Consider the following 27654-nt stretch of genomic DNA (forward strand, 5'->3'; position numbering starts at 1 on the left):
TTTCCAGAATAGGCGTATAAGTCTCCAAAGGTCGAGCATCATGGATTCTGATCTTAACCGCTGTTCAACTAAAAAACACAAAACAAATGAAAACTATTGAGCCGAACTACGGTCGCTCTGATTCCTGAAAAGGATACGTAGGCATTAGGTCACGGGGCCTAAGCGGGCACACTTGTAAATAATTCCTTCTTTTCCCCGTATTTCTTTTGCATTCATTCGCATTTAGGTTTTAGACATTAGACACCCTTTAGATAGAAACAAACATAGGTGGATACCATCGAGTACGATGGGCGTGAGGGGTGCTAACACCTTCCCCGTGCGTAACCGACTCCCGTACCCTGTTCTCTGGTCGAAAGACCTTGTTCTTATTCTAAGTTAGGTTATCTGGTATTCCTTTCCCTTATGGGATAAATATATTAGTGGCGACTCTGATCCATTTTTCGCGGTAGCGACAATCCCCACATAGCAATCCTCGAGAAGTTATCTTCAAATAGTCTCTTCCCAACAAAGATGTGGTTCCCCAACGGAGTTTACATCTCCAACACTTCCGGTTCTCCGACACAATCTTCTTCTCCAATAAGGTTTGTTCAGACTTGCTATCCCCATTAAATGTTGACACTCGCAGTTGAAACTTGGTCAGATAGTACATCAGAAGATTATTCTTCTCTCTTGTTCCCAATCAGGATACATCAGGATCAGATCACTCAAGTTACTTTCATTCCCAAGAGGAGATCAAAAATCCTCAGCTGGATATCTTCGAATGGAAGACGAGAATTCTCAATCCCATTGTCATTATCTCCAGCAGCATGCAAAGATTTATTTTCTCAACCAGCAGTTTCTATACAGAGTTACCGATGTGCTTTGACTATATATTTCATCCCTGCATCATTCATAAAACATACATAATATACAATATTCTCAATTGTATCAAAAGAACTATCAAAAGACGATTGAATCAAAAGAACTTTATCATCCAAATATGGTGCAAAGACGATGGTATCAACGATTTAATCTTAACACTCAGCCAATATACAAGTACAATCTTGATGCTTATTTTTGGGTTATACTTCAGAGATAATTCAGAAACAATCAAAGAACTTCTCATGCTTTCTAGGAACCTCTTCAGGTAATCTTCTTCAAGACATTTCCCATTGCTCATCCTTTCTAGGAACCTCTTCAAGTAGTCTTCTTTAAGACATTTCCCATTTTCTCATCCTTTCTAGGAGCCTTTCTAGGTGGTCTTCTCTAAGACGTTTCTTTTCCTTTCTATGATCCTTTCTAGGTAGTCTTCTTTAAGATGTTTCTTATCCTTTCTAGGAGCCTTTCTAGGTAGTCTTCTTTAAGACGTCTCTTATCCTTTCTAGGAGCCTTTTTAGGTAGTCTTGCCTAAGACGTTTTTTATCCTTTCTAGGAGCCCTTCTATGTAGTCTTGTTTAAGACATGTCCCGTCCTTTCTAGGAGCCTTTCTAGATAGTCTTCTCTAAGACGTTTTTATCCTTTCTAGGTAGTCTTGTCTAAAACGTTTCATATCCTTTCTAGGCTAGTCTTATTTAAGACATATCTCAACATTTTTAGGTAATATTCTATAAAATATTTATCCAATCTTTTCTATGACATCTCTTACCCTCCCGGGGAACTTCTTAGTTAGTCTTATCTAAGACAATTCTTCCCGAGCTTTGTTTAAGGCCTAATCTTATTTACATCAATTTTCTATCTTTTTTTTTGAACCTGTTCAGGTAGCTTCATCTAAGACGTCTCTTATCACATTCTTCTTTAAGCCAATGGTCTACCCTTTTTAGGAACCTCTTCAGGTAGTCTCCGTCAGAATATTTCTTTTTGAGCTTCGTTTAAAGCGCAGTCTTGTTCATGACAACCCCTACCCTATTCGGGAACCTTTTCTGATAGTCTTCTGAAAGATATTACTTCATTTTGATGAATCTCTCCTCTTCAGCGAGCGCAAATTTTTGGGTATTTTAGTGTTCAATCCTCTTCCACCTCCAGATCACGAGTGGCGAACATGTCAATCTACCTCTTCAGGTTTAAGAAGATTGAAAAGGGGCAGCTGTCATACTCCAAAATTTGCCCATCATATTTCAAGATATTTTGACTCAAGTAGTCTCCTCAGACTCATATGATCTCCAGATACTCAAGGCCACACAAGGATGGGGCACACACATCTTTCTCCTAAGCAATAAGTCTCTAACTAAGGTTTTGTTTCTTTTCAGGGAAATGGGATTTCTGATACCTCAAGTGGACTTCATGGCTTCCCTTATGCTTCAAAGAATCCTCATACCAAGTTTCAAGCCTCACAGTATAAGTTTGCTTAGTCAAAAGCTCAAATGATCAATAGTCGACTAGTTTGACCTGAAAGTCAAATGTGGTCCACTTACAGTCGAAACTCCTTACTTTTGGTCAACATCCACATTTTGAGGTTATGTTCATCATTTGATCAAGGGTTGATCATGATTCACCCAGAAAAGCTCCAAGATCATCAAAGCTCATGGTTGCTAAATTAAGGTTTTTGAATGAAAAGTTAACGCAACTTTGACCAACCATAACTCTCACATGGCTCATGAGAAAATTTCCAACCAAAGCTCATTTTGAAGGGAATTCAATTCTCTATAACTTTGTCTCCCATAGAGCTAGGCAAAAAAGGCTTCATTCGGAAGATATGAGTTAAAAAATTACAGGTCCTTTTGAAAGTCCACCAAAAGCTGTTTTTTGTCAAAGCCAATATCATCAAGATAAGATCTCCAAATGCAAAAAATGTTTCAAAGTAAGTTATAGAAGACATCTTGGGCTTTCCAAAAAGTACAAGAAAATCTTCATAGGATTAAAATGGAGAGAGTTATGACTTGCTAAAGTCGAGCAATTTTTGAGAAAGTGCATGAAGCAAATATTGTCCTTTGGTCTCCAGACAACTGCTTTCCTTTCCCAAGAGCAGTGATGTCCATGGCTTCTGTAGCAACCTGCCTAAAAATTAAAACTTAGAGTCGCCACCTATTCTGAAGGGCGAATAGGAAACCCTACGCAGATACGAGATTCAGGGTAAGTTATTATAATCAGGTTGAGGGACGGTGTTAGGCACCCTCAACCCTTTCCTAAAGGCTAATATTTCAAAGATCAGGGTTTCATGGCAGGGTTCATAAAGAAAGGTGGCAAACAGAATTGTATTGATATGATTAGAAATTTAAAGAGGGGGACTCGCCTTGTCGCCAAGTGCCTACGTATCTCCTTAGGGAGAATCAGAGTCAACGTAGTTCGGGGAAGGGTTGTACGCCCTTAGGATTAGAATTTGATTTGGGATGGTTTGAAGTTGTTTTAAAATGCGAATGTTCGAAGGTATTTTGAATTACCTTATCGTAGTTGTGAACATCGCAGTGTTGAAACACTGTAGTATCGTGGTTTAGTGTGTTTTAAGATTTGGGCGTACAACCCTGATTTGATATGGCACTATTAACCGCAATGATCAATAGGTTTGATCACCATAGTTAAGAGATTAGGGGGTTTGCATCATTACCAATTCAAATCGATTGATTCGATTATCACTAATAATGAATTAATGTATTTTATTATTTTTTATGAATTTTATCTTGTATTGTTACCCCTCATAACCGATTAATACGATTACAAATAATAACAAATTAAACTGGGAGGAAAGAAGGATTAATCATCACAACTAATAAAATAGTTGCAACCATTTAACCAAATGTGATTCGATTGCATTTTAATTAAATAAACATTTTAATTAAAATTATTGTTGACCATAGCGATTAATCGATTTAATCGGCACGAACAACAAATTAGAACTTTTAATATAAATATCATATAATAATTTATTTGTAAAAAATAATTATTATATAAATAATATATTAAAAAGAATTAATTAAAACATATAATTAATTAAAATTAATTTAGTTTATTGGGAATAGGATTCAGTGTGGCTGATTGTATGGTGCATGGTATGGGTGTTCATCCTGGGACGTTGGATCTAAGCTGGGAGGAAATCCTAAGGATCAGATCTGAGAGTGCATGATGCGTCCTAAGTTTGCGCATGCATAGGATTACTAAAGAGATTTTTAGAAAAAATATTATGAGGGCCAGGGATCGAACCCTGGACCCTGGGATTACCAAACGCGCGCTTCACCATACCAACCAACTTGCTTAGTCATTCTCAGCATGGAAAACAGATATAATATACACTCGTTGCCAGCTAACCCAAAAAATAGGCGCGTGAATTCAAATGGACCAACCAGGCGTTGACACGCCATCATCTTCCCCAATGAACCTGTATTTCTTCTGCAGATGTGCTACGAAATAGCTAGGGATTGCACCATAGCAAACCGAACCCAGAAAAATAGCGAATCGATCCCTCCTTCACATAAACATTTCGCGACCTCTCCATTCTCCTCGTCTGGGCCATGCGAATCTAACCACACACCCAATTGACCCTAATTTTACTTATAATCTAAACCCCCAAATTGAAACCCTAGAGCTTGATTCAGCCTTCAATGGCGGATCGCGTATACACGCACAACCATCCAATTAACATTCCAGAAATAATCACAACAATCAATCAAAGCAAATCATGCAATTAAATCATCATGGAGATGCCTATATCATGCTAATCGATCCACGTTTCAGAATGACTTACTTTGACAAATCGGAGACAATTCTGGGGTTGTTGATGCTATGCTAATATCCAGACACGTTCCAAACCACCTGAAGAAGCTTGTGAAACCTTTAATTCTTGTTGACATTCACGAATTCTTTGAAAACGATTTTGAGTTCTTTGGTGTTTTTTTTTTTGTTCTTGCAAGTGTGCCTCCCTTCAGAAATTCGTCCCCTAATCCTATGCTTTAGGTTATGTACTTATAGTAGAGTAGAATTAGGTTAAAGTTTGGTCCAAAACTCCACTAGAATCCAATCTTGCTTCTTTGAGAAATTGTTTTTTTATTTCTTGAATAAGAAGTTTCTTTTTTTTGCCAAGATTATGTATCAATCTTTTCTCATTTGGTTTGTCACGAAATTATATCATATTTTGCCATTAATATTGATTGAAATTGGCCTATATGAATATTTTATCATAATATTTAATTTTTCATACTTAATTAAATCATAAAATGAAATAAAAAAATATATTAAATCAATTAATATGCTAAATTTCGTGCCCTTTTGTTTTGGACAAGCTAATGGCTTGTGGATCAAGTTTGTACCATAAAAACATAGGCCCATTTGCAAGATTTCTCAATTTGAACCCTCCTTTTTCATGTTTGGCCCTCCAAAATCACCTTAACTTTGATCAAGCATATCTCACTCAATTTTTAAGCTATGAGGGAGATCTAATACTTTTTAGAAACCTCAAGAGGTCCTCTATAAGCCACTTTGGAACATATTTTCCATTTGGGGATTTTATCTTGATCATGTCCTCTTGGACAAAAAACTGTTTTTTGAAGGATGCCTGAGAATGACCTGTAATCTTTTGCTTTGTACCTCTCAAATGAAGCATTTCTAGCCCTGGCTTGTGAGAGACAAAGTTGTAGAGAATCCAATTTCCTTCAAAATAGGCTTTGAGTGGGGAATTTTTGATGCTCCATGTGAAAGTTATGCCCAGTCAAAGTTGGGTTGACTTTCTCCTAAGAAACCCTAATTTGAACCTTTTTGTATTCGTTCATCTCTGAGTTTCTATTAATGGAATCATGATCAATCTTTGATCAAATGATGATTATGCTTCACATACTTGATGTTGACCAAACTTGGGAGGCTTTGACTATGCTCTGATTACGGTTGACTTTTAGGTCAAACCAGTTGACTGTGGATCATCTGGACTTTTGAATGAGTAATCTTTGGGACTGGATCTTGAATTTTGAATCATTGTAGGTGGAATATGGGAGGGAAAATTTTGGGGTATGACAGCTTCCAAATTGCTCTTAACCTTCCCCATAAGTTTCCCATAGAACTGCATAATTTCATTAGTGATGTCCTCATGGTTGGTCACAACAGTTCCATCATCTCTGCATAATTTGTGAATATGCACCTGGCTCTGCTAGCTCTTGACACTTGCATGGAAATATGCGTTGTTTCCGTCCCCAAGTCTAATCCACTTAACTTTTTCTCTTTGCCTCATTATATGCTCCTCAGTAGTATTCAACTCCAAGAGTTTTTCAGTCAGCTGCTTTTCCCTCCTAGTCAGATTCTCATTGTGCTTATCATTCACAATGTGAAGCTGGATTTCCTGGAGGTCTGCTCTAGTCTTATCAATCCGTCTTTGAATCCCTTTGAAAGGTTTACTAAGATTTCTGATAACTGGCTTCATTTTCATCAACTTATAAGGATGTGTTTAGGATCCCTACTCCAATTGCTATCAATCTGAGACTTGTAATCATCCATCTCTGTAACTTTGATTATAAACTTGAGCATACCCTTTCCTTTCCTTTGCTGCACCTCATTTTTTACACAAAGCATAGCATGGTCAGAAATGCTAGGTTCAAGCACATGAACCTCTCCATTCATCTGATGGTACCAATCCCTGTTAGAAATTGCCCTATCAATACATGAGTAGATAGTCCCTTGAGTGTGCTTATTAAACCATGTATATCTGTCACCTTTCCTATCCATCTCACCCAGCCCACATTGAATCATCATATTTTTCAAATCTGTGTATTCTCTTTCCTGAACTGGTTTACCACCAATCTGTCAGCTATGCTTAACACATTATTGAAGTCCCCTATGATACACCAAGGCCCCTTTTGAACATTATCAATCTTCTCAACATCTTGCCACAAAATCCTCCTTTTTTTCAAGTTTGTTTGATGCATACACAACAGTTAACCATTGTTTGAACTTTCCCCTACATCATATACACCACAATGAATCATTTGATTCGTACTAAGGCATCTTTTTATGTCCACTGTATTCTTGTTCCAAAGAATCCACACTCTCCCATTATCATGGTCAATGTAGTTATCCAGGTAACTCCAACTATTCCCAAACACATTCCTAACTTTATCTTTTTTTCTTTGTTTTACTCTAGTTTCAACAAGAATAGCTATAAACATGTGACACCCACAAGGGTGAGTTTAGGGTCATTCAAAACATCTAAAGTCTCAAATCCATTTAAGCAAAACAAATTGTTACCTGGACAGTCCATGCCCCTCTTCTTGCCTTCTTCTCTTTTCCTTCGCACCTCAGTCCACTTTCCTTTATCAATATCAGTTGTCATCTCATTGGTAGCTGCCTCAACCTCCTTATTCTTTGGCTCTCTTGCTATTATATCTTCCTCTGTGTCTTTCTTTCTTTCCTCATTGTTTGTCTTACTCTGCTCTGTAGCAGTGGTTGTGTCTTTACGCTTCCATGTTCTCATAGTTATCCTTCCATTTGAGCACACATGCCCAACTTTTTGACATCTCTCGCAATACTAAGGTCGCCATTCATATTCAAGCTTTTGCTTCCTAATCTTTCCTCCATGGTCTTTGATAGTTATCTCTTCATACAGCTTCTACGTGACATCAACCTCCACAAGTAAGCGAGCATAACTCACCCTCAATTTTCCTACAGTGCATTCGTTAGTAAACAAGGGATTTCCTACAGCACTTCCAATCTTTGCTAAGCTCTGCATTCCCCATAGGGGAAGAGGAAGGTTTGGAAGCTTTATCCATATCGGGATCGTTCGCAGCATATCCTTCGCCATAGAGAAATCTTCTCTCGATTCCATTAGAACCATGGGCATGTTCTGAATTGTGTATGAGCCTTTCATCATAACTTCATCTCGATCTTCCCCATTCATGAACTTGAGGATAAAGAATCCTTCATCATTGTAGTCTATCTCTGGGAGAGTGACGAAGTTCCAAGATCTACTCATGTAATTTTTAACCGCATTCATACTCATATTTGCACCAATCACATACATGATCAATGAGTTTTCCCAAAACCTAATCTCAGATTCCACATCCTTTTCTTCAATTTCAACTTCAATTTTCCTATCAACAACATTAGGAGCTACAAATTGGAGTTGCATACCATTGGTTGTTCGTCGATTTCCACTGATAACATACACCCATAGTCTTCTTTTGTCTTCATTCTTCTTCGTCACACCTTGTTGTTTTTGAATTTTAGGATTTTCAGAATCCCCCAATTTCACCTCACTGTCTGCAATTTTACCTTCCAACTGTTCCGCCTCCTTCTCTTTACTATCGTATTCACTTGCATTCACCGACGTTGTCACCACTGGCGCTGTAGGCTTGTAGCACCACAGTTTGTTCCCAGCATTTGGATCACCTCTTTCGGCGGTCTTCCCCTTCCTCGAAAGCTTCCCATAGCACCATGGTTTGTTATAAAAAAAATATTTATAACATAAGAATTAGTAAAAGTTAAAATTTATTAAATATAATCGAAGAAAAAATGGAAAAATAATAATACACTAACAAAAAATACTTTTTACAATACATTTAAATTATAACATCTGACTCATTTTTTTTACATTTCAAATACTGTTAAATTATCAACTACTAGTTCATCAAAAGATATTTACATTATAGTTCAATTTAGTTTTTTGAACTATATTTTCTTTGTGTTAATTTTTTTATATTTTAAATAAAAATGAAAACAATAATAATATAATTAAGATTTAATTATATATTTGAGGTCTCTATTTTACCTCATTCATAAAATTAGTCCCATACCATTTCAAATTTAACCAACTTTAATCCAATTTGACATTTATATAGAGAAAAAATTGATGTTGTTTTCATTTTTTTAACAATAGATAACTTATATTTTTATTTTTAAAGTTTATAAATATTTTTGTATGATAACTGGTTGGTTTTGTCATGAATAGAATAAGGATACCATTACCTCTTAGTCTTTGGATTGCATCATTTACCTTTTGTGTTTTATATCCTCATCAAACAAAATATAATATAATTGTTTACAATAAAAACAAGACACGTAACAATTATTGGTGATTGAAAATTAATTAAAATTAGTGTTTTCTAATATCAACAACATCAAAATAACAATAACTATAATACACTAATTATAGATTTTTTTTATACCTCAATAATTTTAACACTGTTTTTTTAAAATTAGTTATAAGTGTCCGTTTAGTGCACAGGATATGATTGAGACATGATAGGATATCAAACAGGATAAGAATAAGATATGATATAAACAAGATAAGACTTATTCTATCGTGTGTGTGGTTCATAAAATATACTTCATAATATATATATATATATATATATATATATATATATATATATATATATATATATATATATATATATATATATATAATAACTATATTTCTTCTAAATTATTTTATAAAATATTTTAAAATTTATAAATTGATAAAAAAATAATACTTTTCTATAATTAAAAAAAAATCTCAGTGACACTATTGACTAAATAATTTCAAATATAATATATATATATATATATATATATATATATATATATATATATATATATATATATATATATATATATACACTGTTGTAAAACAATTATATATTTTTTAAATTATTTTGTAAAATATTTAAAAATTTATAAATTGATAATAAAAATAATAATTTTTTATAATTAAAAAAAACTCATTAACACTATTGAGTAAATAATTTCAATTATATATATATATATATATATATATATATATATATATATATATATATATATATATATATATATATATATATATATATAGTATGTAAATGATAAAAAATAAAATTAGTATTCATATATTTAAAATTTTAATAATTATTTTATTTTTAAAAATTTTAATTTTATATATTTTATTAAGTTAAAAACATATCCTTATAACATTCATACATATTTTTTAAAAATTATTTATTAATATTTTTAATTTAATATCAAATTAATTTTTATTTATATTTTGTCATATTTAATTTTTTTATTTTAAATTATATTTTATAGGAGTAAATTAGTAGATCATTTTCTTATCCTATCCTGCCGGATTCTAACCGATCTCATATTCAGGATAACAATTTGAACTCCTGATAGGTTAAGTTTCAGGATTAACTTATCATATCTTATTGCGTCAACAAACACTGATTTGAGATAGAATATGATACATTTATCATATCGTGTCTCTTATTCCTGCGCACCAAAAGAATTATTGGCACATTTGAACAATTAGTTGATTATTAAAAATCCTTACAATATGATAATTAATTAAAAAATCATATAAATTAGTTTATTATAAAATTATACATTTATCAAATGATTTGTAACTAAAAGTTAAGTAAAATTAGTATATTTTAATATATCTAAATAAAAATGAGAGCAATTATAATACAAAAATTAATTTATTTTTATATTTGAATTTTATTCTAATCACTTAAAATAAATGAATGAGAGTTTACACAAGTAAAAATAACTCACCTTCATTCGATTTACAAAAATAAATGACATAAAAATAATAAATGAATATTTGAACCAAAGAAGCAAATTATTTTTAAATTTACAAAAATTAATCCTAACAATTTAATATATTATTTAAAACAAAATCATCATAATCATAATCATAATCATTCCATTAATTATTTCAAATATTATATAGATATTTAATAAAGAATATATTAATTACTATTTATATTGAAATTAAATTGATTAATTAATTTTCACATTGCATTTATTTAATTAATAAAATATATAATGTTCTTTATAACTTATTTATATTCAGCAACAACATTTATAGCAACCCTTGTGGAAGCACGGGTGTTTTTCTAGTTTATTTTCAAAAAGATATTTATATTATGCCATTTATAGTATTTAATGCTTTTTATTTAAGGAAACCTTTTATGGTATTTAATGCTTTTTATTTAAGGAATTATGATAAAGGACCAATTTGTTTTACCATTAAAAAAAGATTTTATCTATCAAGAAAAAGATTTATTTTTGTATTTTTAAAAATATTATATTTATTTTTATATTCTTTTTTTCGAAATTAAAAATTATTTTTGAAATCCTATAAGATAAATACACATTAATTAATTTTTATGAAACACTATTTGAAATAGTTTCAAAATTAATTTATTTTTTGAAATTTTAATATCTAAAAAAGTTATAATAAAATAATAAAATATCTAAAATAATATTTTAAGAATAACTATTCAAGCCAATTTTTATTTAAAAATGAAAATTTTCTTTGTAAATTTTTTTTATACAAAATTATGTTACATAATAAAATTATTATTTAAACAAAAAAGCCAAACAGGTCCAGGATTTTTTAAATATAAAAAGAATTCAAAAAACATATACTAAGTAATGCTTTTATAATGTGATGAGATATAATCTCCATTTTTATTACTAGAGATTTGATATGCTAGCCAAGTAAACATTTTTTTCTAGATATGCTTTGTGTGGCCTCCATATTTAAACTTATCACATAATGCATATTAAGATACATTTAAGTTTTATTTCCATTTTTATATAACTGTAGAAGCTATAAAAGGAATAACCATATTTCTTTCCTATAGTTAAACATAGTATATATTATATATCCTTTCCTAATAACCATTATTTTTTAACTTTTATAAATTATTAATACATTGGAAAAACAACACTCAAAGAAATAACATTGTCAATATCTTCAATTATGTGTCAAGTGTTTGTGTCTTTTATAATATTTCTCATCATTTTGGTTTCAAAAGGAAATGCTAGACCTTCACCTGACCCATATGCTGGTGGAGTCAGTATCATAATTACCAATGGTGGTGATGATACAATTTGGCCAGCTGTGTATACAGAAAGAGGGGAAAGAGTGATTCCCACTGGTGTCAAATTGGAGTTTGGAGATCAATATGAACTCAAGATCCCTGATACATGGGCAGGAACAATATGGGCTAGAACAGGTTGCAGTGGAAACCCTAATAGTACTTTCCATTGTGCTGTTGGAGATTGCGGTACCAATAACATTCATTGCCATTACAGCAAGCCAAAACCTCCTGTGACTCAAGTGAAATTTGATTTGGTTCCAAAAGGTGGTTGCAGTTCCTATAAAGTGGACTTTAGAGATGGCTTCAGTGTGCCGGTTACATTAACCCCGATGGAAACCAAATGCGCGAAAATCATGTGCATCACAAATATGGACGACGAATGTCCTGATTGGTTGGCAGTGTATAGTAATGAAGGGAGAAAGATTGCTTGCAAGAGTCCATGTTATACTACTGGAGAGCCAAAGGATTGTTGCACTGGTGAATATGCTTCACCTGGCATGTGTGCATTGAATAAGTACACAGAGCTTGTAGAGAATAAGTGTCCAAGTGTTGTTTCTAATGCTTTTGATGAAACTCATTTTACTTGTTTTGAAGGGACTAGCTTTTTCATATTATTCAACTGATGAGTCTGATTGAGGTGGCTTTTTTATTATACCAAATAGCAAGGTGTAGTCAAAGGTAACCAATAGATGATCCATTGGGTATGACACAGATGATAAGAGAAAATGGTAGAGATGTAATATGAGATATAGACATTATGTTGTGATTGATATGTATTTAATAAAAAAAATATTGGCTTACGTTTTATATAATTATCGAGTGGAAAGATATGTTGCCATATATTGTCCGATGTAAGACTCTTAACAAGATATAAAATATTTATATTTGAATTTCAATTTGTGATTGTTAACTATGTTTTCGTGATTTGCTCTTAATGTAATAGATTGTTACTTGCTTGGTGATTGGTGATGTAACTCTTTTTTTTTCTTTTTTCATGTATGATATGAGGTTGAGTAATGTCACTCTCCTTATGTAAATTTGAGACTACTAGGTAGATGAATATTATTTACCTAGTCACATAACGGGCCTTTAGAGGACAAAGTTTCGGAGAGACTATGCTTTAGTTATATGAAGGCTTCTTCGTATTCATGGTGCCATTCAAACAACACCTCCTTCCTTAGGCTTTTTGTAGAATGGAAGGGTGTGTTGGACAGACCTGGAGATAAATGAGAGCGATGATCATAGGGTTCAACTTCATTATTCTTTCTTTGATGGAGAAAGTCTCCATCTTAATAATGACAACACACTTTTTTAGAATTTCTTTAAGGGTAATGCTAACGAGTGCCCCAGGGGCACTGATTAAGAGATTAAAAAGGTAAGTTGAATATTATTTAATAAAGTAAAAAGATATGTTTTTACCTAAAATATAAGTATTAAATGAACAGAAAATATAAATAATTAACTTTTTTAAAAAAGATTAGGTGTATTCAATGCATTGAATCTAAAATATTTTGTTAATTTGGAATGCTTAACCAGTGCCCCTGGGGCACTCGTTAGCATGACCCTTTCTTTAATTCCTCTTTCAATGAGTTAGAGTGTAAGGAATTTGTTCATCATCCAACACTACTGGGAAACCCGTGTGTTCGCACGGGTTCTGGTGTGGGTTGGATCAGATTTATAAAATACATGTAGTATTAACTATTAAATAAAAAAATTATAAAATTGAAATATAGATGTTGCATTGTTTAAAATAAAATATTTATAGAAAATGGTATAATATAAATAAAAAATAAATGTTATAGGTAGATTTCACTTACTAAACATATATAAGAGAAATAGTCAATTCAATATATGTTAAAACAATTAAATAAAAAATATAAAATTGTAGAATCAGTTTATATTATATCAGAAATTAAAATCAAAAATCATGATAACCATTCTTTAACAGAAACCAACTTTTTTTTATAGGGATTAAAAACAAAAATTGATAATTTATAGAGATCAAAAACATATTTAACCTTAACAAGTTTCCCTTTGGAGTGAAAACCGAAGAACAAAAACCCCCAGGAGCTTAGTGAATACCGTCCCATATGCTTGGTTGGGAGTATCTATGTTGAAAGAGTATTGTGGTGTACTTTTCGTTATTATCGTATCCACAGGGATTATTGCGATATCACCGCCGTTCTATAGCCTATTTTGTCTTGAGTTAATGTTACTTTAGTTTTAGGTTTGCAAAAGATCATTCAATTTTAGTAGCAAAGAGTAAATTAATGAAAGTTCTAAGTTAAAGAAAATGTATCAAGATTCGATTTCATCGACCTAAATTTGTATGTCTCCTTATAAATATACGTATATGAACATGGTAACGATCAACATAATTACGTATCGACGCCTATATCATCCGTGTCCGCAATGATATAGTTAGATTTACCGTATTGTTTAACCGACGATTTCTCCATCCTTTAAACAATACAAATAACGTTTTAAAACCGATACTAAGTAAACATCAAACGCTAAATCCATGTCTGCAATTTATAGTTTGATAGATGATAAAGTTAGATCTAGATACAAATATTGATGTCTCAAACACTTATACCAAAGAAAAAGCTTTAATAAACAAACTAAACCATCTATATTGATCATCACTTGTTCATACACATATATTCACAAGAAAAACATACAAAAGGCTAGGAAGATTACATCTTATCTCGATACAAAAGGGGTTTAGCTATCCATGAGAATGGTAGCTTGCTCAAGAAGTAAAGGATGAAGATCAACAAGCATCAAAGGCGATTAATCGACGATCAAGGCTTCCAATCTTCAATTCTTAGTTTGCTACAGTGATTAGGGTTTTTGAGCTCTTAAGAAAAAGGTCCACACATCCAAAAATCAGAATTACTCTTTATATAGTAAAACCATTTTCTGTCCAGGGCGCGTCGCGCCCTCCAGCGCGCTTCGCGCCAATACACTTAAGAAATTAAACCGCCCATGCGCGTGACGCGCGCAACTCTCTGCTTTGAAACTCCAAAAAATCTTGCCCAGGGCGCGACGCGCCCACATCTCCGCGCGACGCGCGCTTACTTCTGCCAGGCACTCTCTTGTCAAGCTCAAAACAAGCTCCAAACTTCCCCAAAATTGGCTAAAACCTACAAAATCATAACTAAAACACATATTAACATAAAATGAAAGCTTAATATTATAAACTATAAATAATTATCTAAAACTTCAGGGAATTGTACGAATACCCGATAAAAACGGTCGAAAGGTGCCATTAATTAAACTAAATATAAACACAATTTGGCACCTAACAACTATCCCCAACTTAAACTCTTGTTTGTCCTCAAACAAAACAACGATGAATTACCGGGAACACAAAATATCACAAATGAAAAAACAAGGTAGAAACAAGAACAATTGAATGGTTCAAATTCCAAAAGTACACAAAGATCAATCCTTACCAGTTTTCATCAAAGTACCATGATAACAATGCTAATCCTATATACAAATTCTATGTCAGAAATTCCACAAAGCAAAAGAAGTTCAAGAATGAATCACACCTACGTATTTCTCTACTGAGAGAACAAAAATGGAGGATCCTAACACTCACCAGACAATGACGCAAACATACCGAATTAATTATAAACTCATCTAAGCACAAGACATATAAAAAGTGTATAAGCATGAATCACTAAGGACTTTCGGGTTGTAGCTTGGCTTGGTTAACAAGGAAGTGTCATATCTCACGGCCATTGAAACGAAAGTGTCAAAACCTAAGAGAGCATTCAAGTTCAATTCAATTATCACAACCCAACAACCAAGTTCATCCCATTATTCTTTACTTGCTCAAGGGTCACAAAAATTTTTTATTTCTTTCTTTTTTCTTTTTTTTTTTTTTCATATATATATATATATTTTTTTTTTTTATTATATACATAAATATATATACCCCTTGAGCACTATCTTTTGATTTATCCTCACCAATGTACACCTTTATTTTATTCTCCCCTACTTGTATATTACCAAGACATCACTAAGAATGCTCCCTATTCTAAGGCAAAAAGGAATCAATCCTTATCATATCAAATGGAAACAGTTCAAGGTAGAAAGAAAAGAAAGTCATCAAGATTCTATCAAAAATCGGTATAGAGATCTATATACAACATAAGCTTAACCGATAAGAATCTTGGCAAACGGCTCAAAGTGGTTAGCAAAAACTCACACACTCACCGGGTAGGTTACATTTGGATTGGAAGTTTTTCTCATAGTGCAGAACAAAACGCCTTGATCACTTTCATGCTTAACACAATTTAATAATAATGCAAGATTTAATCATAATAAAAACGAGTTAAAACGCACATTGCTGGTATCCAGCACAATTTATATATATACACAATGGAAAGTCTCCTCACAACTACAACTAGGCTAAAGTGATTCACAATTGAACTAATTTTATCCACAGAAATTAATGACAACTAATTTGTACAATTAAAAGCATCACAATCAAAGGTACTTGCTAAATAAAACGATAAAGGATGTACCTTGCGCGTACAGTTTTCAACTTATATCATCACCACTCAAATTGTGTTGCATCATCCAAATTCATCGTGGCAACAAAAATTCGTGTTCCAGCTAATTAATCATCAGGACAACTTATCAAACCATTATTTCTAAAATATAAACACTAAACTAAAATAAACTACTTAAAAATAAATAAATGCAAAAATAAAATAAACTGAACTTATATAAAATAAAAACCACACCAAACGGGTGTTAACTATCCAAAGGCGTAAACTTAGCCTTTCAAAGTACCTCATCCAAAAGGATGGAACAAAACTATAAACATTAAAAACAAAGTAACTAAAAATTGTTCTAACATAAAACTAAAAACAATAAAAATAAAACAGTAAAACAAAACTACTCCTCATCAGAAGTATCCTCATCAGCATCAGCCATCCCCTCCTCAGGATCTGGCCTGCCCTCAGGCCATGAAGCATAAGCAGATAAATCATCCCTGGAACCAACAGGCTGCTGCAGAGAAAGCTGCCGGATAGAATCCTGCAAAAACATAAACGCCCTCTGATGCGCCATATGCATCTGATAGTTCCAATCACTTGCATCACCATACTGAGGACCAGCAGGCGGTGCAACAGCAACCGGAACAGCTTGAGAAGCATCGGGAAGGTCAGATGCACCAGCAGCAACACCAAAAGGACGACCTCCAGGCAAACAGTACCTGTTAGCAAAAATATCATCTATAACACCATCCATGGGAATCCTACCACCAGGTGGAAACCGGACATCAGCCTTCCTGCACAAACCCATTATTAAACCAGGAAAAATCAACCTACATTTCACCCCATCTCCATGAAGAGTCCCATTCAGGGCGACTCTTTTCAGCTCGTTCGCCACAATCCTGGACACATCAATGTTATCACCATTCAAAATACCCTGAACCAAACCTGCCGTATCAATGGTGAGGGAGGAAGTGTGACTCCGTGGCCTAATGTTGTAAAGGACCACCGAAGTCACCAACTGAGCCTCCTCCGTCAACTGACTACGAGTAAAAGTCTTTGGCAGCCCAACTTTAGTCAGAGTATAGGTGAAACCAGTCCTGCAAATCCTCTCCCTAATACTCTCCACGTCCCAGTTTCCTCTATTCAACCTGGGATGGTACTGGCATTCTTCTACCAAAGCAAGAGGGTTATCCAGAAAATCAAAAATAGCCTCTTTGCTAAAATCAATGGCCTTACCTCTCACCCATGTTTTAAACGGGTAAGCTTCAGTACCTGACCAACCGCTCGGAGGCAAGGCATTTGCGTAGAATTCTCTGACAATCTCCACCTGATAGAATTTTGGTGGAGCGAACAACTTGTCCCAGTATGTTTCAGACAAAGCAGTCCACGCCCTTTGGAAGAGGCCGTGGTCAATAGGAACCACAGTGCGTTCACTCCACACAACTCGGCTTTCGAGCTCATGATACCTCGCCTCTTGCTCCGGACCTAGAAACTTCGTCCGATCAAACCTGCCAGCTTGTGAGGAAGATCCCTCACCAGAACCAGTCTTCTTTCTCTTTAAAAAGGGTGCCATTCCTGCACAAATTCAAATCAAACCAAAACACACAAAATTGAAACAAAGTTAGCATATGCTCAAAATTAACAGCACAATTCAAGCCACAGTCATCATCAATCATCAAACAGACCCTATCTACACCCCAAACAACATAAAAAAAAATTCAAAAATGAACCCAGGGCGCGACGCGCGCTGAACAGGGCGCGACGCGCGCTCTGCGAAACCCAGAATAAAACTTCATTTTTCTGCAAAACAGAAGAGAAGAACTCGCTTCTCCTCCCTTCTAAGGGTTCCAGCAGGCAAAAGATACAGCACATGGTTGTTTCTACCCTAGTTTTTCAAAATCTATCAAAAATTCCTAAATCTAAAAACCTAAACTTCTAAAACTTAAATTAATGGAAATAGAAGGGAAGAGAGAACATACCTTTGATGATGATGACAATAAAGCAACGAAAATAGTGAGGGAATGCAGTATAATGCAAGAACAAGGTGGTGTTTTGTTTGAACTTTCTTGACACAAAGAGGAAAAAGGGTTTGAATGGAGGCAAAGACCTCCAAAAACCCTACTAACTCTTCTGCCAACGAAACCGGGTCGGGCCCAGCATGGGTGGGCCCAAACCAATTTATTTTTTTTTTCAAAAATATGTACAGCGCGCGACGCGCGCAGAATTGGCGCGACGCGCCCTCATCTCTGCCAGGAAGGGGTTCTTGAATTCACCTAGCGCGCGACGCGCGCATATGGGTGCGACGCGCGCTACACCAGAAACAGCAGAAAAACTGCATTGTTTCAGCACGCCCAAAAATACCGGTAGATCGTTTCTGGCTCGACGACAACTCAAAAATCCCACCTGCAAAAAGAACACAAATACAAGTGAATATATACAACTTGGGGTGCCTCCCAAGAGCGCTTTGTTTAACGTCGGTCAGCTCGACGGTCAAAGGCAATCAAGGATCGCCAAACGATAAAACGCAAGTTTCACGATTAAAATCGCTTCCTCGATAAACCTTCAACCTCTGACCATTTACTACCCACTCTTGGTTTGATTTTAGGTCCTCTATCACAATAGCCCCTTGGCTTCTCACTTCTTTGACCAAAAACGGTCCGGACCATTTAGACTTCAACTTTCCCGGAAAAAGTCTTAACCGGGAATTGAAGAGTAAAACTAATTGCCCTACCTTAAAGTCCTTCATTCTAACCTTACTATCATGATAGAATTTGGTCTTTTCCTTGTAAATCGAATTGGACTTATAGGCATGCAATCTCATCTCTTCCAACTCATTAAGTTGGATTTTTCTTCTCTCTCCACACAACTTGTGGTCAAAATTCAAAAGCTTCAAGGCCCAATATGCCTTATGCTCTAGTTCTACGGGAAGGTGGCAACTTTTACCATACACCATTTGGAATGATGTAAGACCGATCGGTGCTTTGAAAGCGGTCCGATACGCCCACAAGGTTTCATCTAACTCCATTGACCAATCCTTCCTAGAGCTAGACACAGTTTTCTCAAGAATTCTCTTAATCTCTCTATTGGTCCTCTCAACTTGCCCATTAGTCTGTGGATGATATGGAGTAGCTACCTTGTGCTTTACTCCATATTGCTCCAACACTTTTTCAAGCGGAGCATTACAGAAATGAGATCCACCATCACTAATTATCACTCTTGGCGAGCCAAACCGCGAAAATATATTTTTCTTCAAAAACTTTATCACGGTCTTACCATCCGCTTTGGGTGAAGCAATCGCTTCCACCCACTTAGACACGTAATCCACAGCTACCAAGATGTATTCATTTGACATTGAGGAAGGGAATGGTCCAACAAAATCAATGCCCCAACAATCAAATACTTCTACTTCTACAATACTTTGGAGGGGCATTTCCTCTCTTTTCCCAATTCCACTAGTTCTTTGACAACTGTCGCATGAGGCAACATGGTGGTAAGCATCTTTGAACAAAGTAGGCCACCAAAATCCCGCTTGAAGGACTTTTGTGGCCGTACGCAAACCATTAAAATGACCACCATACGGCGAATTGTGGCAATGCCACAAAATGCTTTTTGTCTCCTCATCCGCGACACATCTTCTCAAAAGATTGTCACTACTCAACTTAAACAAGTGAGGATCATCCCAAACATAAAAATTAGCATCGTTTAAAAACTTTTTTCTTTGATTCCAAGTTAGATCCTCCGGTATCCAGCCAGATGCTTTGTGATTAGCCATATCTGCGAACCAGGGTCTAACTTCTTGTACCATGTACAATTTTTCATCTGGGAATTCTTCCCTCACCTCTTTTTCATTGTTTGTCACCTCGGTATTCACTAACCGAGACAAATGATCCGCAATCAAATTTTCTGTACCTTTCTTATCTTTCACTTCAAGATCAAACTCTTGAAGCAAAAGAATCCACCGAATAAGCCTCTGTTTTGAATCAGGCTTGGTGAGAAGATATTTGATTGCGGCATGATCAATGTAACACACCACTTTAGAACCAATGAGGTAAGAGCGAAACTTTTCCAATGCAAATACAATTGCGAGCAATTCTTTTTCGGTAGTGGCATAGTTAATCTGTGCCTCATTTAAAACTTTGCTCGCATAATGTATAGCATGGAATTGTTTGTTCTTCCTTTGGCCTAAGACCGCACCAACTGCATAGTCACTCGCATCGCACATGAGTTCAAACTCAAGCGACCAATTAGGAGCGACAATTATGGGTGTGGTGGTCAAATTTGCTTTAAGTTCTAGGAAAGCTTTTAGACATGATTCATCAAAATTAAATTCCATACCTTTGTTGAGCAAATTACTCAAAGGCTTTGCGACCTTGGAGAAATCCTTTATGAATCTTCTATAGAACCCAACATGTCCCAAGAAGCTCCTTATGCCTTTCACATTCACCGGAGGGGGAAGCTTTTCAATAACTTCAATTTTTGCCGGATCGACCTCAAGCCCTTTTGAAGAAACCTTGTGGCCAAGAACAATCCCATCCGTCACCATGAAAGTGCATTTCTCCCAGTTGAGAACCAAATTTGTTTCAATGCATCTCTCCATCACCACATCAAGGTTCTTCAAGCACAAGTCAAATGACGACCCGTACACAGAAAAATCATCCATGAACACCTCAATGCTTTTCTCGATCAAATCTGAGAAGATAGCTTGCATGCACCTTTGAAATGTTGCAGGAGCATTACATAGTCCAAATGGCATTCTTCGGTATGCGAAAACGCCAAAAGGACATGTAAAAGCAGTTTTCTCGTGGTCCGCCGGATTCACTGATATTTGATTGTATCCCGAATAACCATCCAAGAAACAATAGAAATTTCTTCCGGCTAACCTCTCTAACATTTGATCCATAAAAGGTAATGGAAAGTGATCTTTTCTTGTTGCTTGGTTCAACCTCCTATAATCAATACACATACGCCACCCGGTCACCGCTCTCGAAGGAATCAACTCGTTCTTCTCATTTCTCACAACTGTCAATCCACCCTTCTTAGGAACCACATGCACCGGGCTCACCCATTCGCTATCGGAGATGGGATAAATCATCCCCGCCTCTAATAACTTCACAACCTCTTTTCTAACAACTTCTTTCATGGTTGGATTCAATCGCCTTTGAGGTTGTGCCACGGGCCGAAAATCATCTTCTAACATAATCTTATGCATACAATAGGCCGGACTAATACCCTTCAAGTCGGATAAAACCCATCCTATTGCTTCTTGATTCTTTGTCAACACTTCCTTCAATCGATGCTCTTCCTTGTTAGACAAACCACTATTAATGATAACCGGCTTAGTAGAATTGTCACCGAGAAACACGTATTTCAAGTGAGACGGTAACACATTCAACTCCACCTTTTGCTCTTCAACTTTAGGTTCATCCTTCAACTCTTCAATTTGAGTTTCAAATGGATTCATCTCCTCACAAGCCTCTAAATTTCTCAAGCAATCTTCAATTTCCTTCTCTTGATCTTTGGTGAGAACTTCGAGAGCTTCCATTAAAGTCTTCTCAAGAGGATTCGACAAGTGCATTTGATTCTCCACTTTCATAATAGCTCTTTCGGTAGCATCGATTCTAAAACAATCATCCTCATCATTAGGATGCTTGATGGCTTCAAAGAGATCAAGACATAATTCTTCATCTTGGTACCTTAATTTCATTAAGCCATCATCAATATCTATCATCATTCGGGCCGTCTTCATAAAAGGCCTTCCTAAGATCAATGGAATCTCAGGATCTTCTTCCATGTCTATGACAATAAAATCAACAGGATACCAAAATTTGTCAACCTTGACAAGCAAGTCTTCCGCAACTCCATGAGGATGAGCTGTGGATTTATCCGCTAATGATAACGTCATTCTTGTCGGCTTCAAATCGTTGATTCCTAATCTTCTCACCATAGACAATGGGATCAAATTAATGCTAGAACCGGTATCTACCAAACCTTTGCCTATGTGAACATTTCCAATAGACACCGGTAAGGTTACCCGCCCAGGATCATTTGATTTTATCGGAGTAGTGCGTTGAATTAACGCATTACAACAAGAGCTCACCGTTACTACCTCCGGATCCAAGAATCTTCTCTTCTTAGTGATGATGTCTTTGATGAATTTTGCATACATCGGCATTTGCTCTAATGCCTCGGAAAAAGGAACATTAATTTGCAACTTGCTAAAAATATCCAAGAACCGAGCATAGTGCTTTGCATCTTCTTTCTTTGACGGACCGGGAGGGTAAGGTAGTTTCTTCACTTGAATAGAATCTTCCACCTTCTTCTTTCCCTTCTCACTCACACTCAATTTTTTTCCCTCTTTTTCTACAACTTTCTCAAGAGTTTCTTTTTCCACTAATTCTTTCTCTTTCTCATTTTCAACTAAATCACCCTCAACATTCTTTTCTACTTCAACCACCCTATCTTTTTCACTCTCACAAATTTCCTCCTCAACTATCTCTCCTACACCCATATCAATATTTCTACCGCTACGAGTTAGAATTGACTTACAATGCTCACGAGGATTTTCTTGTGTAGTAGCCGGAAAGGGACCTTTGTTTTGATCGGCAAGTTGCTTTGACAATTGCCCGACTTGAGTTTCAAGGTTCTTTATTGCGGCATCCGTACTCTTTTGGCTTGCAATTTGCAATTGCATGAATTGGCTAAGAGTGTCCTCGATTGAAAGCTTTGTTTGTTGAGGTTGTTGATTGTAACCGCCTTGATAAGGATTTTGACGATTCGATGGGCCCGCTTCCGGCCTCCATCCTTGTTGATAACCTTGATTACCTCTTTGTTGGTAACCTTGGTTATTGTTGTAAGGTTGTTGTTGTTGTCTCCCACCATAAACTTGATTAGGATTAGACACATAATTCACCTCTTCACCCGGTGGAGGACAAAAACCTGTTTGATGGTCACCCCTACACAATTCACAACACATCACATGTTGATTTTTAGAAGGGCTCCCATTTATCTCTTTGATTTGTTGAGGGAGTTTTGACATTTGTTGAGTGAGCAATTCTACTTGTTGTGTCAACAACTTGTTTTGAGCAAGTATTGCATCACTAGTATTCAATTCAAGAACTCCCGGTTTTCTTTGAGATGCACTACGGTTGTGTTGCCCTTAATGATCATTCAAAGCCATCCTATCAATGATAGCAATTGCTTCAGCAGCTGTTTTTGACATCAACGAACCACCCGCGGTAGCATCTAAAAGAGTTTTTGGTTGAGGTTGGAGTCCATTCCTAAAGATATGGATTTGAGACAATTCATCAAACCCATGACCTTTGCATTTTCTAACCATGGACTTGAACCTCTCCCATGCTTCATTGAGAGATTCATTCGAACCTTGAGAGAACACCGCAATAGAAGTTTTCGCTTCCATGAACCTATTGTGAGGAAAGAACCGATCCAAGAACTTCTCTTCTAACTCGTTCCAATTTGTCATGACATTATTAGGTTGATCAAGGTACCATTCCTTAGCTTTTCCAATTAAGGAATGAGGAAAAAGTCTCCTGAACACCTGTTCTTCTTGGTCTTCCGGAGCACCAATTGTTCCGGCGATCTCGTAGAACTTTGTTAGATGAGTAAATGGATCCTCGTGATCTGCCCCTGTGAACGGATTTTGGTATAATAATTGAAGTAACCCCGTCTTCATTTCGGAGTTTCTTCCATTGGCCTGATCACGAGCAAATTGTGCATTGAGACGAGGGCTGTTAACACATGGCCCTCGAGCTGGAACATGAGGGATCTCTCCTGCCATTTCTCCCTCAACTAAGTTTTCAACCGGAGTTGAAGAAGAAGATGCCTCTTGTTGTTGCCTTCTTTCCCTAGCTAGTTGTCTCCTCCTACGAGTTTTGCTATTCTCTCTACGAGCAGTCCTCTCAATCTCAGGATCAAAAAGGAGTTGATCTGTAGGTATACGTCCTCGCATAAACTGTAATCTGAAAAACTAACCAAGCAAATTAACAAACACAAGGAAAATAAATTTAGAAACAAGAGATTAATTTATAAGACTCAATACAAAACAAACTATTGCAATGCTTGCAATATCTAAACAACAATCCCCGGCAACGGCGCCATTTTGTTGAAAGAGTATTGTGGTGTACTTTTCGTTATTATCGTATCCACAGGGATTATTGCGATATCACCGCCGTTCTATAGCCTATTTTGTCTTGAGTTAATGTTACTTTAGTTTTAGGTTTGCAAAAGATCATTCAATTTTAGTAGCAAAGAGTAAATTAATGAAAGTTCTAAGTTAAAGAAAATGTATCAAGATTCGATTTCATCGACCTAAATTTGTATGTCTCCTTATAAATATACGTATATGAACATGGTAACGATCAACATAATTACGTATTGACGCCTATATCATCCGTGTCCGCAATGATATAGTTAGATTTACCGTATTGTTTAACCGACGATTTCTCCATCCTTTAAACAATACAAATAACGTTTTAAAACCGATACTAAGTAAACATCAAACGCTAAATCCATGTCTGCAATTTATAGTTTGATAGATGATAAAGTTAGATCTAGATACAAATATTGATGTCTCAAACACTTATACCAAAGAAAAAGCTTTAATAAACAAACTAAACCATCTATATTGATCATCACTTGTTCATACACATATATTCACAAGAAAAACATACAAAAGGCTAGGAAGATTACATCTTATCTCGATACAAAAGGGGTTTAGCTATCCATGAGAATGGTAGCTTGCTCAAGAAGTAAAGGATGAAGATCAACAAGCATCAAAGGCGATTAATCGACGATCAAGGCTTCCAATCTTCAATTCTTAGTTTGCTACAGTGATTAGGGTTTTTGAGCTCTTAAGAAAAAGGTCCACACATCCAAAAATCAGAATTACTCTTTATATAGTAAAACCATTTTCTGTCCAGGGCGCGTCGCGCCCTCCAGCGCGCTTCGCGCCAATACACTTAAGAAATTAAACCGCCCATGCGCGTGACGCGCGCAACTCTCTGCTTTGAAGCTCCAAAAAATCTTGCCCAGGGCGCGACGCGCCCACATCTCCGCGCGACGCGCGCTTACTTCTGCCAGGCACTCTCTTGTCAAGCTCAAAACAAGCTCCAAACTTCCCCAAAATTGGCTAAAACCTACAAAATCATAACTAAAACACATATTAACATAAAATGAAAGCTTAATATTATAAACTATAAATAATTATCTAAAACTTCAGGGAATTGTACGAATACCCGATAAAAACGGTCGAAAGGTGCCATTAATTAAACTAAATATAAACACAATTTGGCACCTAACAATCTACAAGATTTTGGCCAAGCTTTTAGCTAATAGATTAAAAGGTGTGATTGGTAACTTGATTTCTCCTAATCAAACCGCGTTCGTCCCGAATAGAAACATGATGGACGGAGTTCTCTTGGTCAACGAGATTTTAGATTGGTCGAAGAGAAAGAAGACTAGTTGCGTGTTGCTAAAGGTCGATTTTGAGAAAGCCTACGACTCCGTCTCTTGGAACTATCTTAGGTTCATTTTGAAGAGGATGGGCTTTGGCAAGAAATGGATGTCTTGGATGGAAGCTTGCGTGTTCTCGAGTCACTTGTCCATCTTGGTTAATGGAAGTGCCACAAAAGAATTTTCGGCTCAAAGAGGATTACGTCAAGGAGACCCGTTGCCGCCTTTCCTCTTTGTTATGGTCATGGAAGGTTTAACTTCTATTGTCAACAAATCGATCGAAGTGGGGGATTTTAAACCTTTTAGATACGGTGCAGCGGAGGGAGAGGTTGTCGACATTATACAATTCGCGGACGATACCTTCATATTAGGAGAGCCATCTTGTGATAATCTTTGGAGCTTGAAAGTGATATTGAGAGCTTTCGAACTAGTGTCGGGGCTGAAAATCAATTTTAACAAAAGCAATGTTCTAGGAGTTAATGTGAGTGATTGGATTATGCATTCGGCTACTTCGTTCCTCGCTTGTAAAAAAGGTGGTTTTCCTTTTAAATTTCTAGGCATTTTGGTGGGTGCTAATCCTAGAAGAAAAAAGTCTTGGAAGGATCTTATTTCAAACATCAAAAAGAGATTATCTTCTTGGAAAGGGAGGAATATTTCTATAGGGGGAAGGTTGACTCTAATTAACTCGGTTATTAACGCTATTCCAACTTTCTCCTTATCTTTCTTTAAAGCGCCGAAGAAGATCATTCAAGAAATAAGAGAGATTCAAAGCAATTTTTTGTGGAACGGTGATGCGAATAAAAGGAGTATTCATTGGGCTAGATGGGAGATTGTGTGCAAGCCAAAGGATAAAGGAGTTTTAGGGATTAGGGACGTGAGCGACATGAACAAAGCGCTTCTTCTCAAAAGGAAATGGCGCATTCTTACGGAGAAAGAAACTATTTGGAGGAGATTCATTGATTTAAGATACTTTAATCCAAAACTCAAGGTGCAAGCGAATTTCGGAGATTCCCTTACTCATAATGACTCTTTATGGTGGAGAGATGTCATGAGTAACAATGTAAACATAGGAGGTTTGGAGGAAGGCTTCTCAAGTCTTGTCAAATGTCGTATGGGAAACGGAAAAAACACGCTGTTTTGGGATAGTTCTTGGTTGGGTAATCAATCAATTCGAGTCTCTTTTCCAGATTTGTACGACTTTTCATCAAATAAACTAGCTTCGGTAGAGGATTTCTTTCAGGCTCAGGGAGAATATCAACATTGGAATACTCAGGGGTTGTTCAGTGTTTTTTCTGATATCCTGCAGGGTCCGGTTCTGCATGAGGCCACTCAGTCTCAGTCGATGCCTGCTCCCAGCAGTGTCTCTATGCTTAGCCAGTGGAGGGAGTTGCAGGTCATGTTGCAGCCGATAGTGTTGGATAGGGAGGAAGAGGACGAGTTTGAATGGATCTTGAATTCAAGTGGCGTGTTCACAGTATCTTCTATTTCTCGGCAGGTGGAGGAAGCCAAAGAATCTGCTTGGTATCCTAATACAGTCAGATTGATGAATGTTGTGTGGTCTCTGAAAATTCCGATCCGCATTCAGGTTTTTTCTTGGAGACTTCTCGCGGGAAACTTCCTGTTAAAGACCAGCTGTTCCGTAGGGGAGTCTCAAATATTTCTTCGCCTGCTTGCTTGTTTTGCGAGGACCACCCGGAGTCTCTTAATCATTTGTTTTTCGAATGCACGGCGGCCATAACTATTTGGCGCAAGATTTTCGTCTGGCTGGGAGCAGACTCTCTTTTGTCTTTGGCAGAGTTCATGGATTTTGGTACCATCCTTGACAAGGTCAAGAGGGTTAGCTTCAAAGACAAGATTCTCTCTATTTGGATTGCAACAAATTGGAGTATTTGGTGTATGAGAAACACCATGGTGTTTGATAACAAACCTTATAGTTT

At 36.0% G+C, this 27654-nt stretch overlaps 1 protein-coding gene across 1 annotated transcript; it reads left to right on the top strand.

The window, feature by feature from the left end:
* Positions 1-11614: 11614 nt before the first annotated feature.
* LOC131596976 (thaumatin-like protein 1b) lies at positions 11615-12358 on the top strand. The gene has a single exon (XM_058869699.1). The coding sequence runs from the start codon at positions 11615-11617 to the stop codon at positions 12356-12358; it is 744 nt and encodes a 247-aa protein (XP_058725682.1).
* Positions 12359-27654: the final 15296 nt, after the last annotated feature.

The sequence above is a fragment of the Vicia villosa genome, linkage group LG4 (genome assembly GCF_029867415.1).
Source record: "Vicia villosa cultivar HV-30 ecotype Madison, WI linkage group LG4, Vvil1.0, whole genome shotgun sequence".
NCBI lineage: Eukaryota > Viridiplantae > Streptophyta > Magnoliopsida > Fabales > Fabaceae > Vicia > Vicia villosa.

What these genes read in the sequence shown, in the direction of transcription:
- LOC131596976 (XM_058869699.1), top strand. Translation starts at nt 11,615, where the DNA reads ATGTGTCAAGTGTTTGTGTCTTTTATAATATTTCTCATCATTTTGGTT.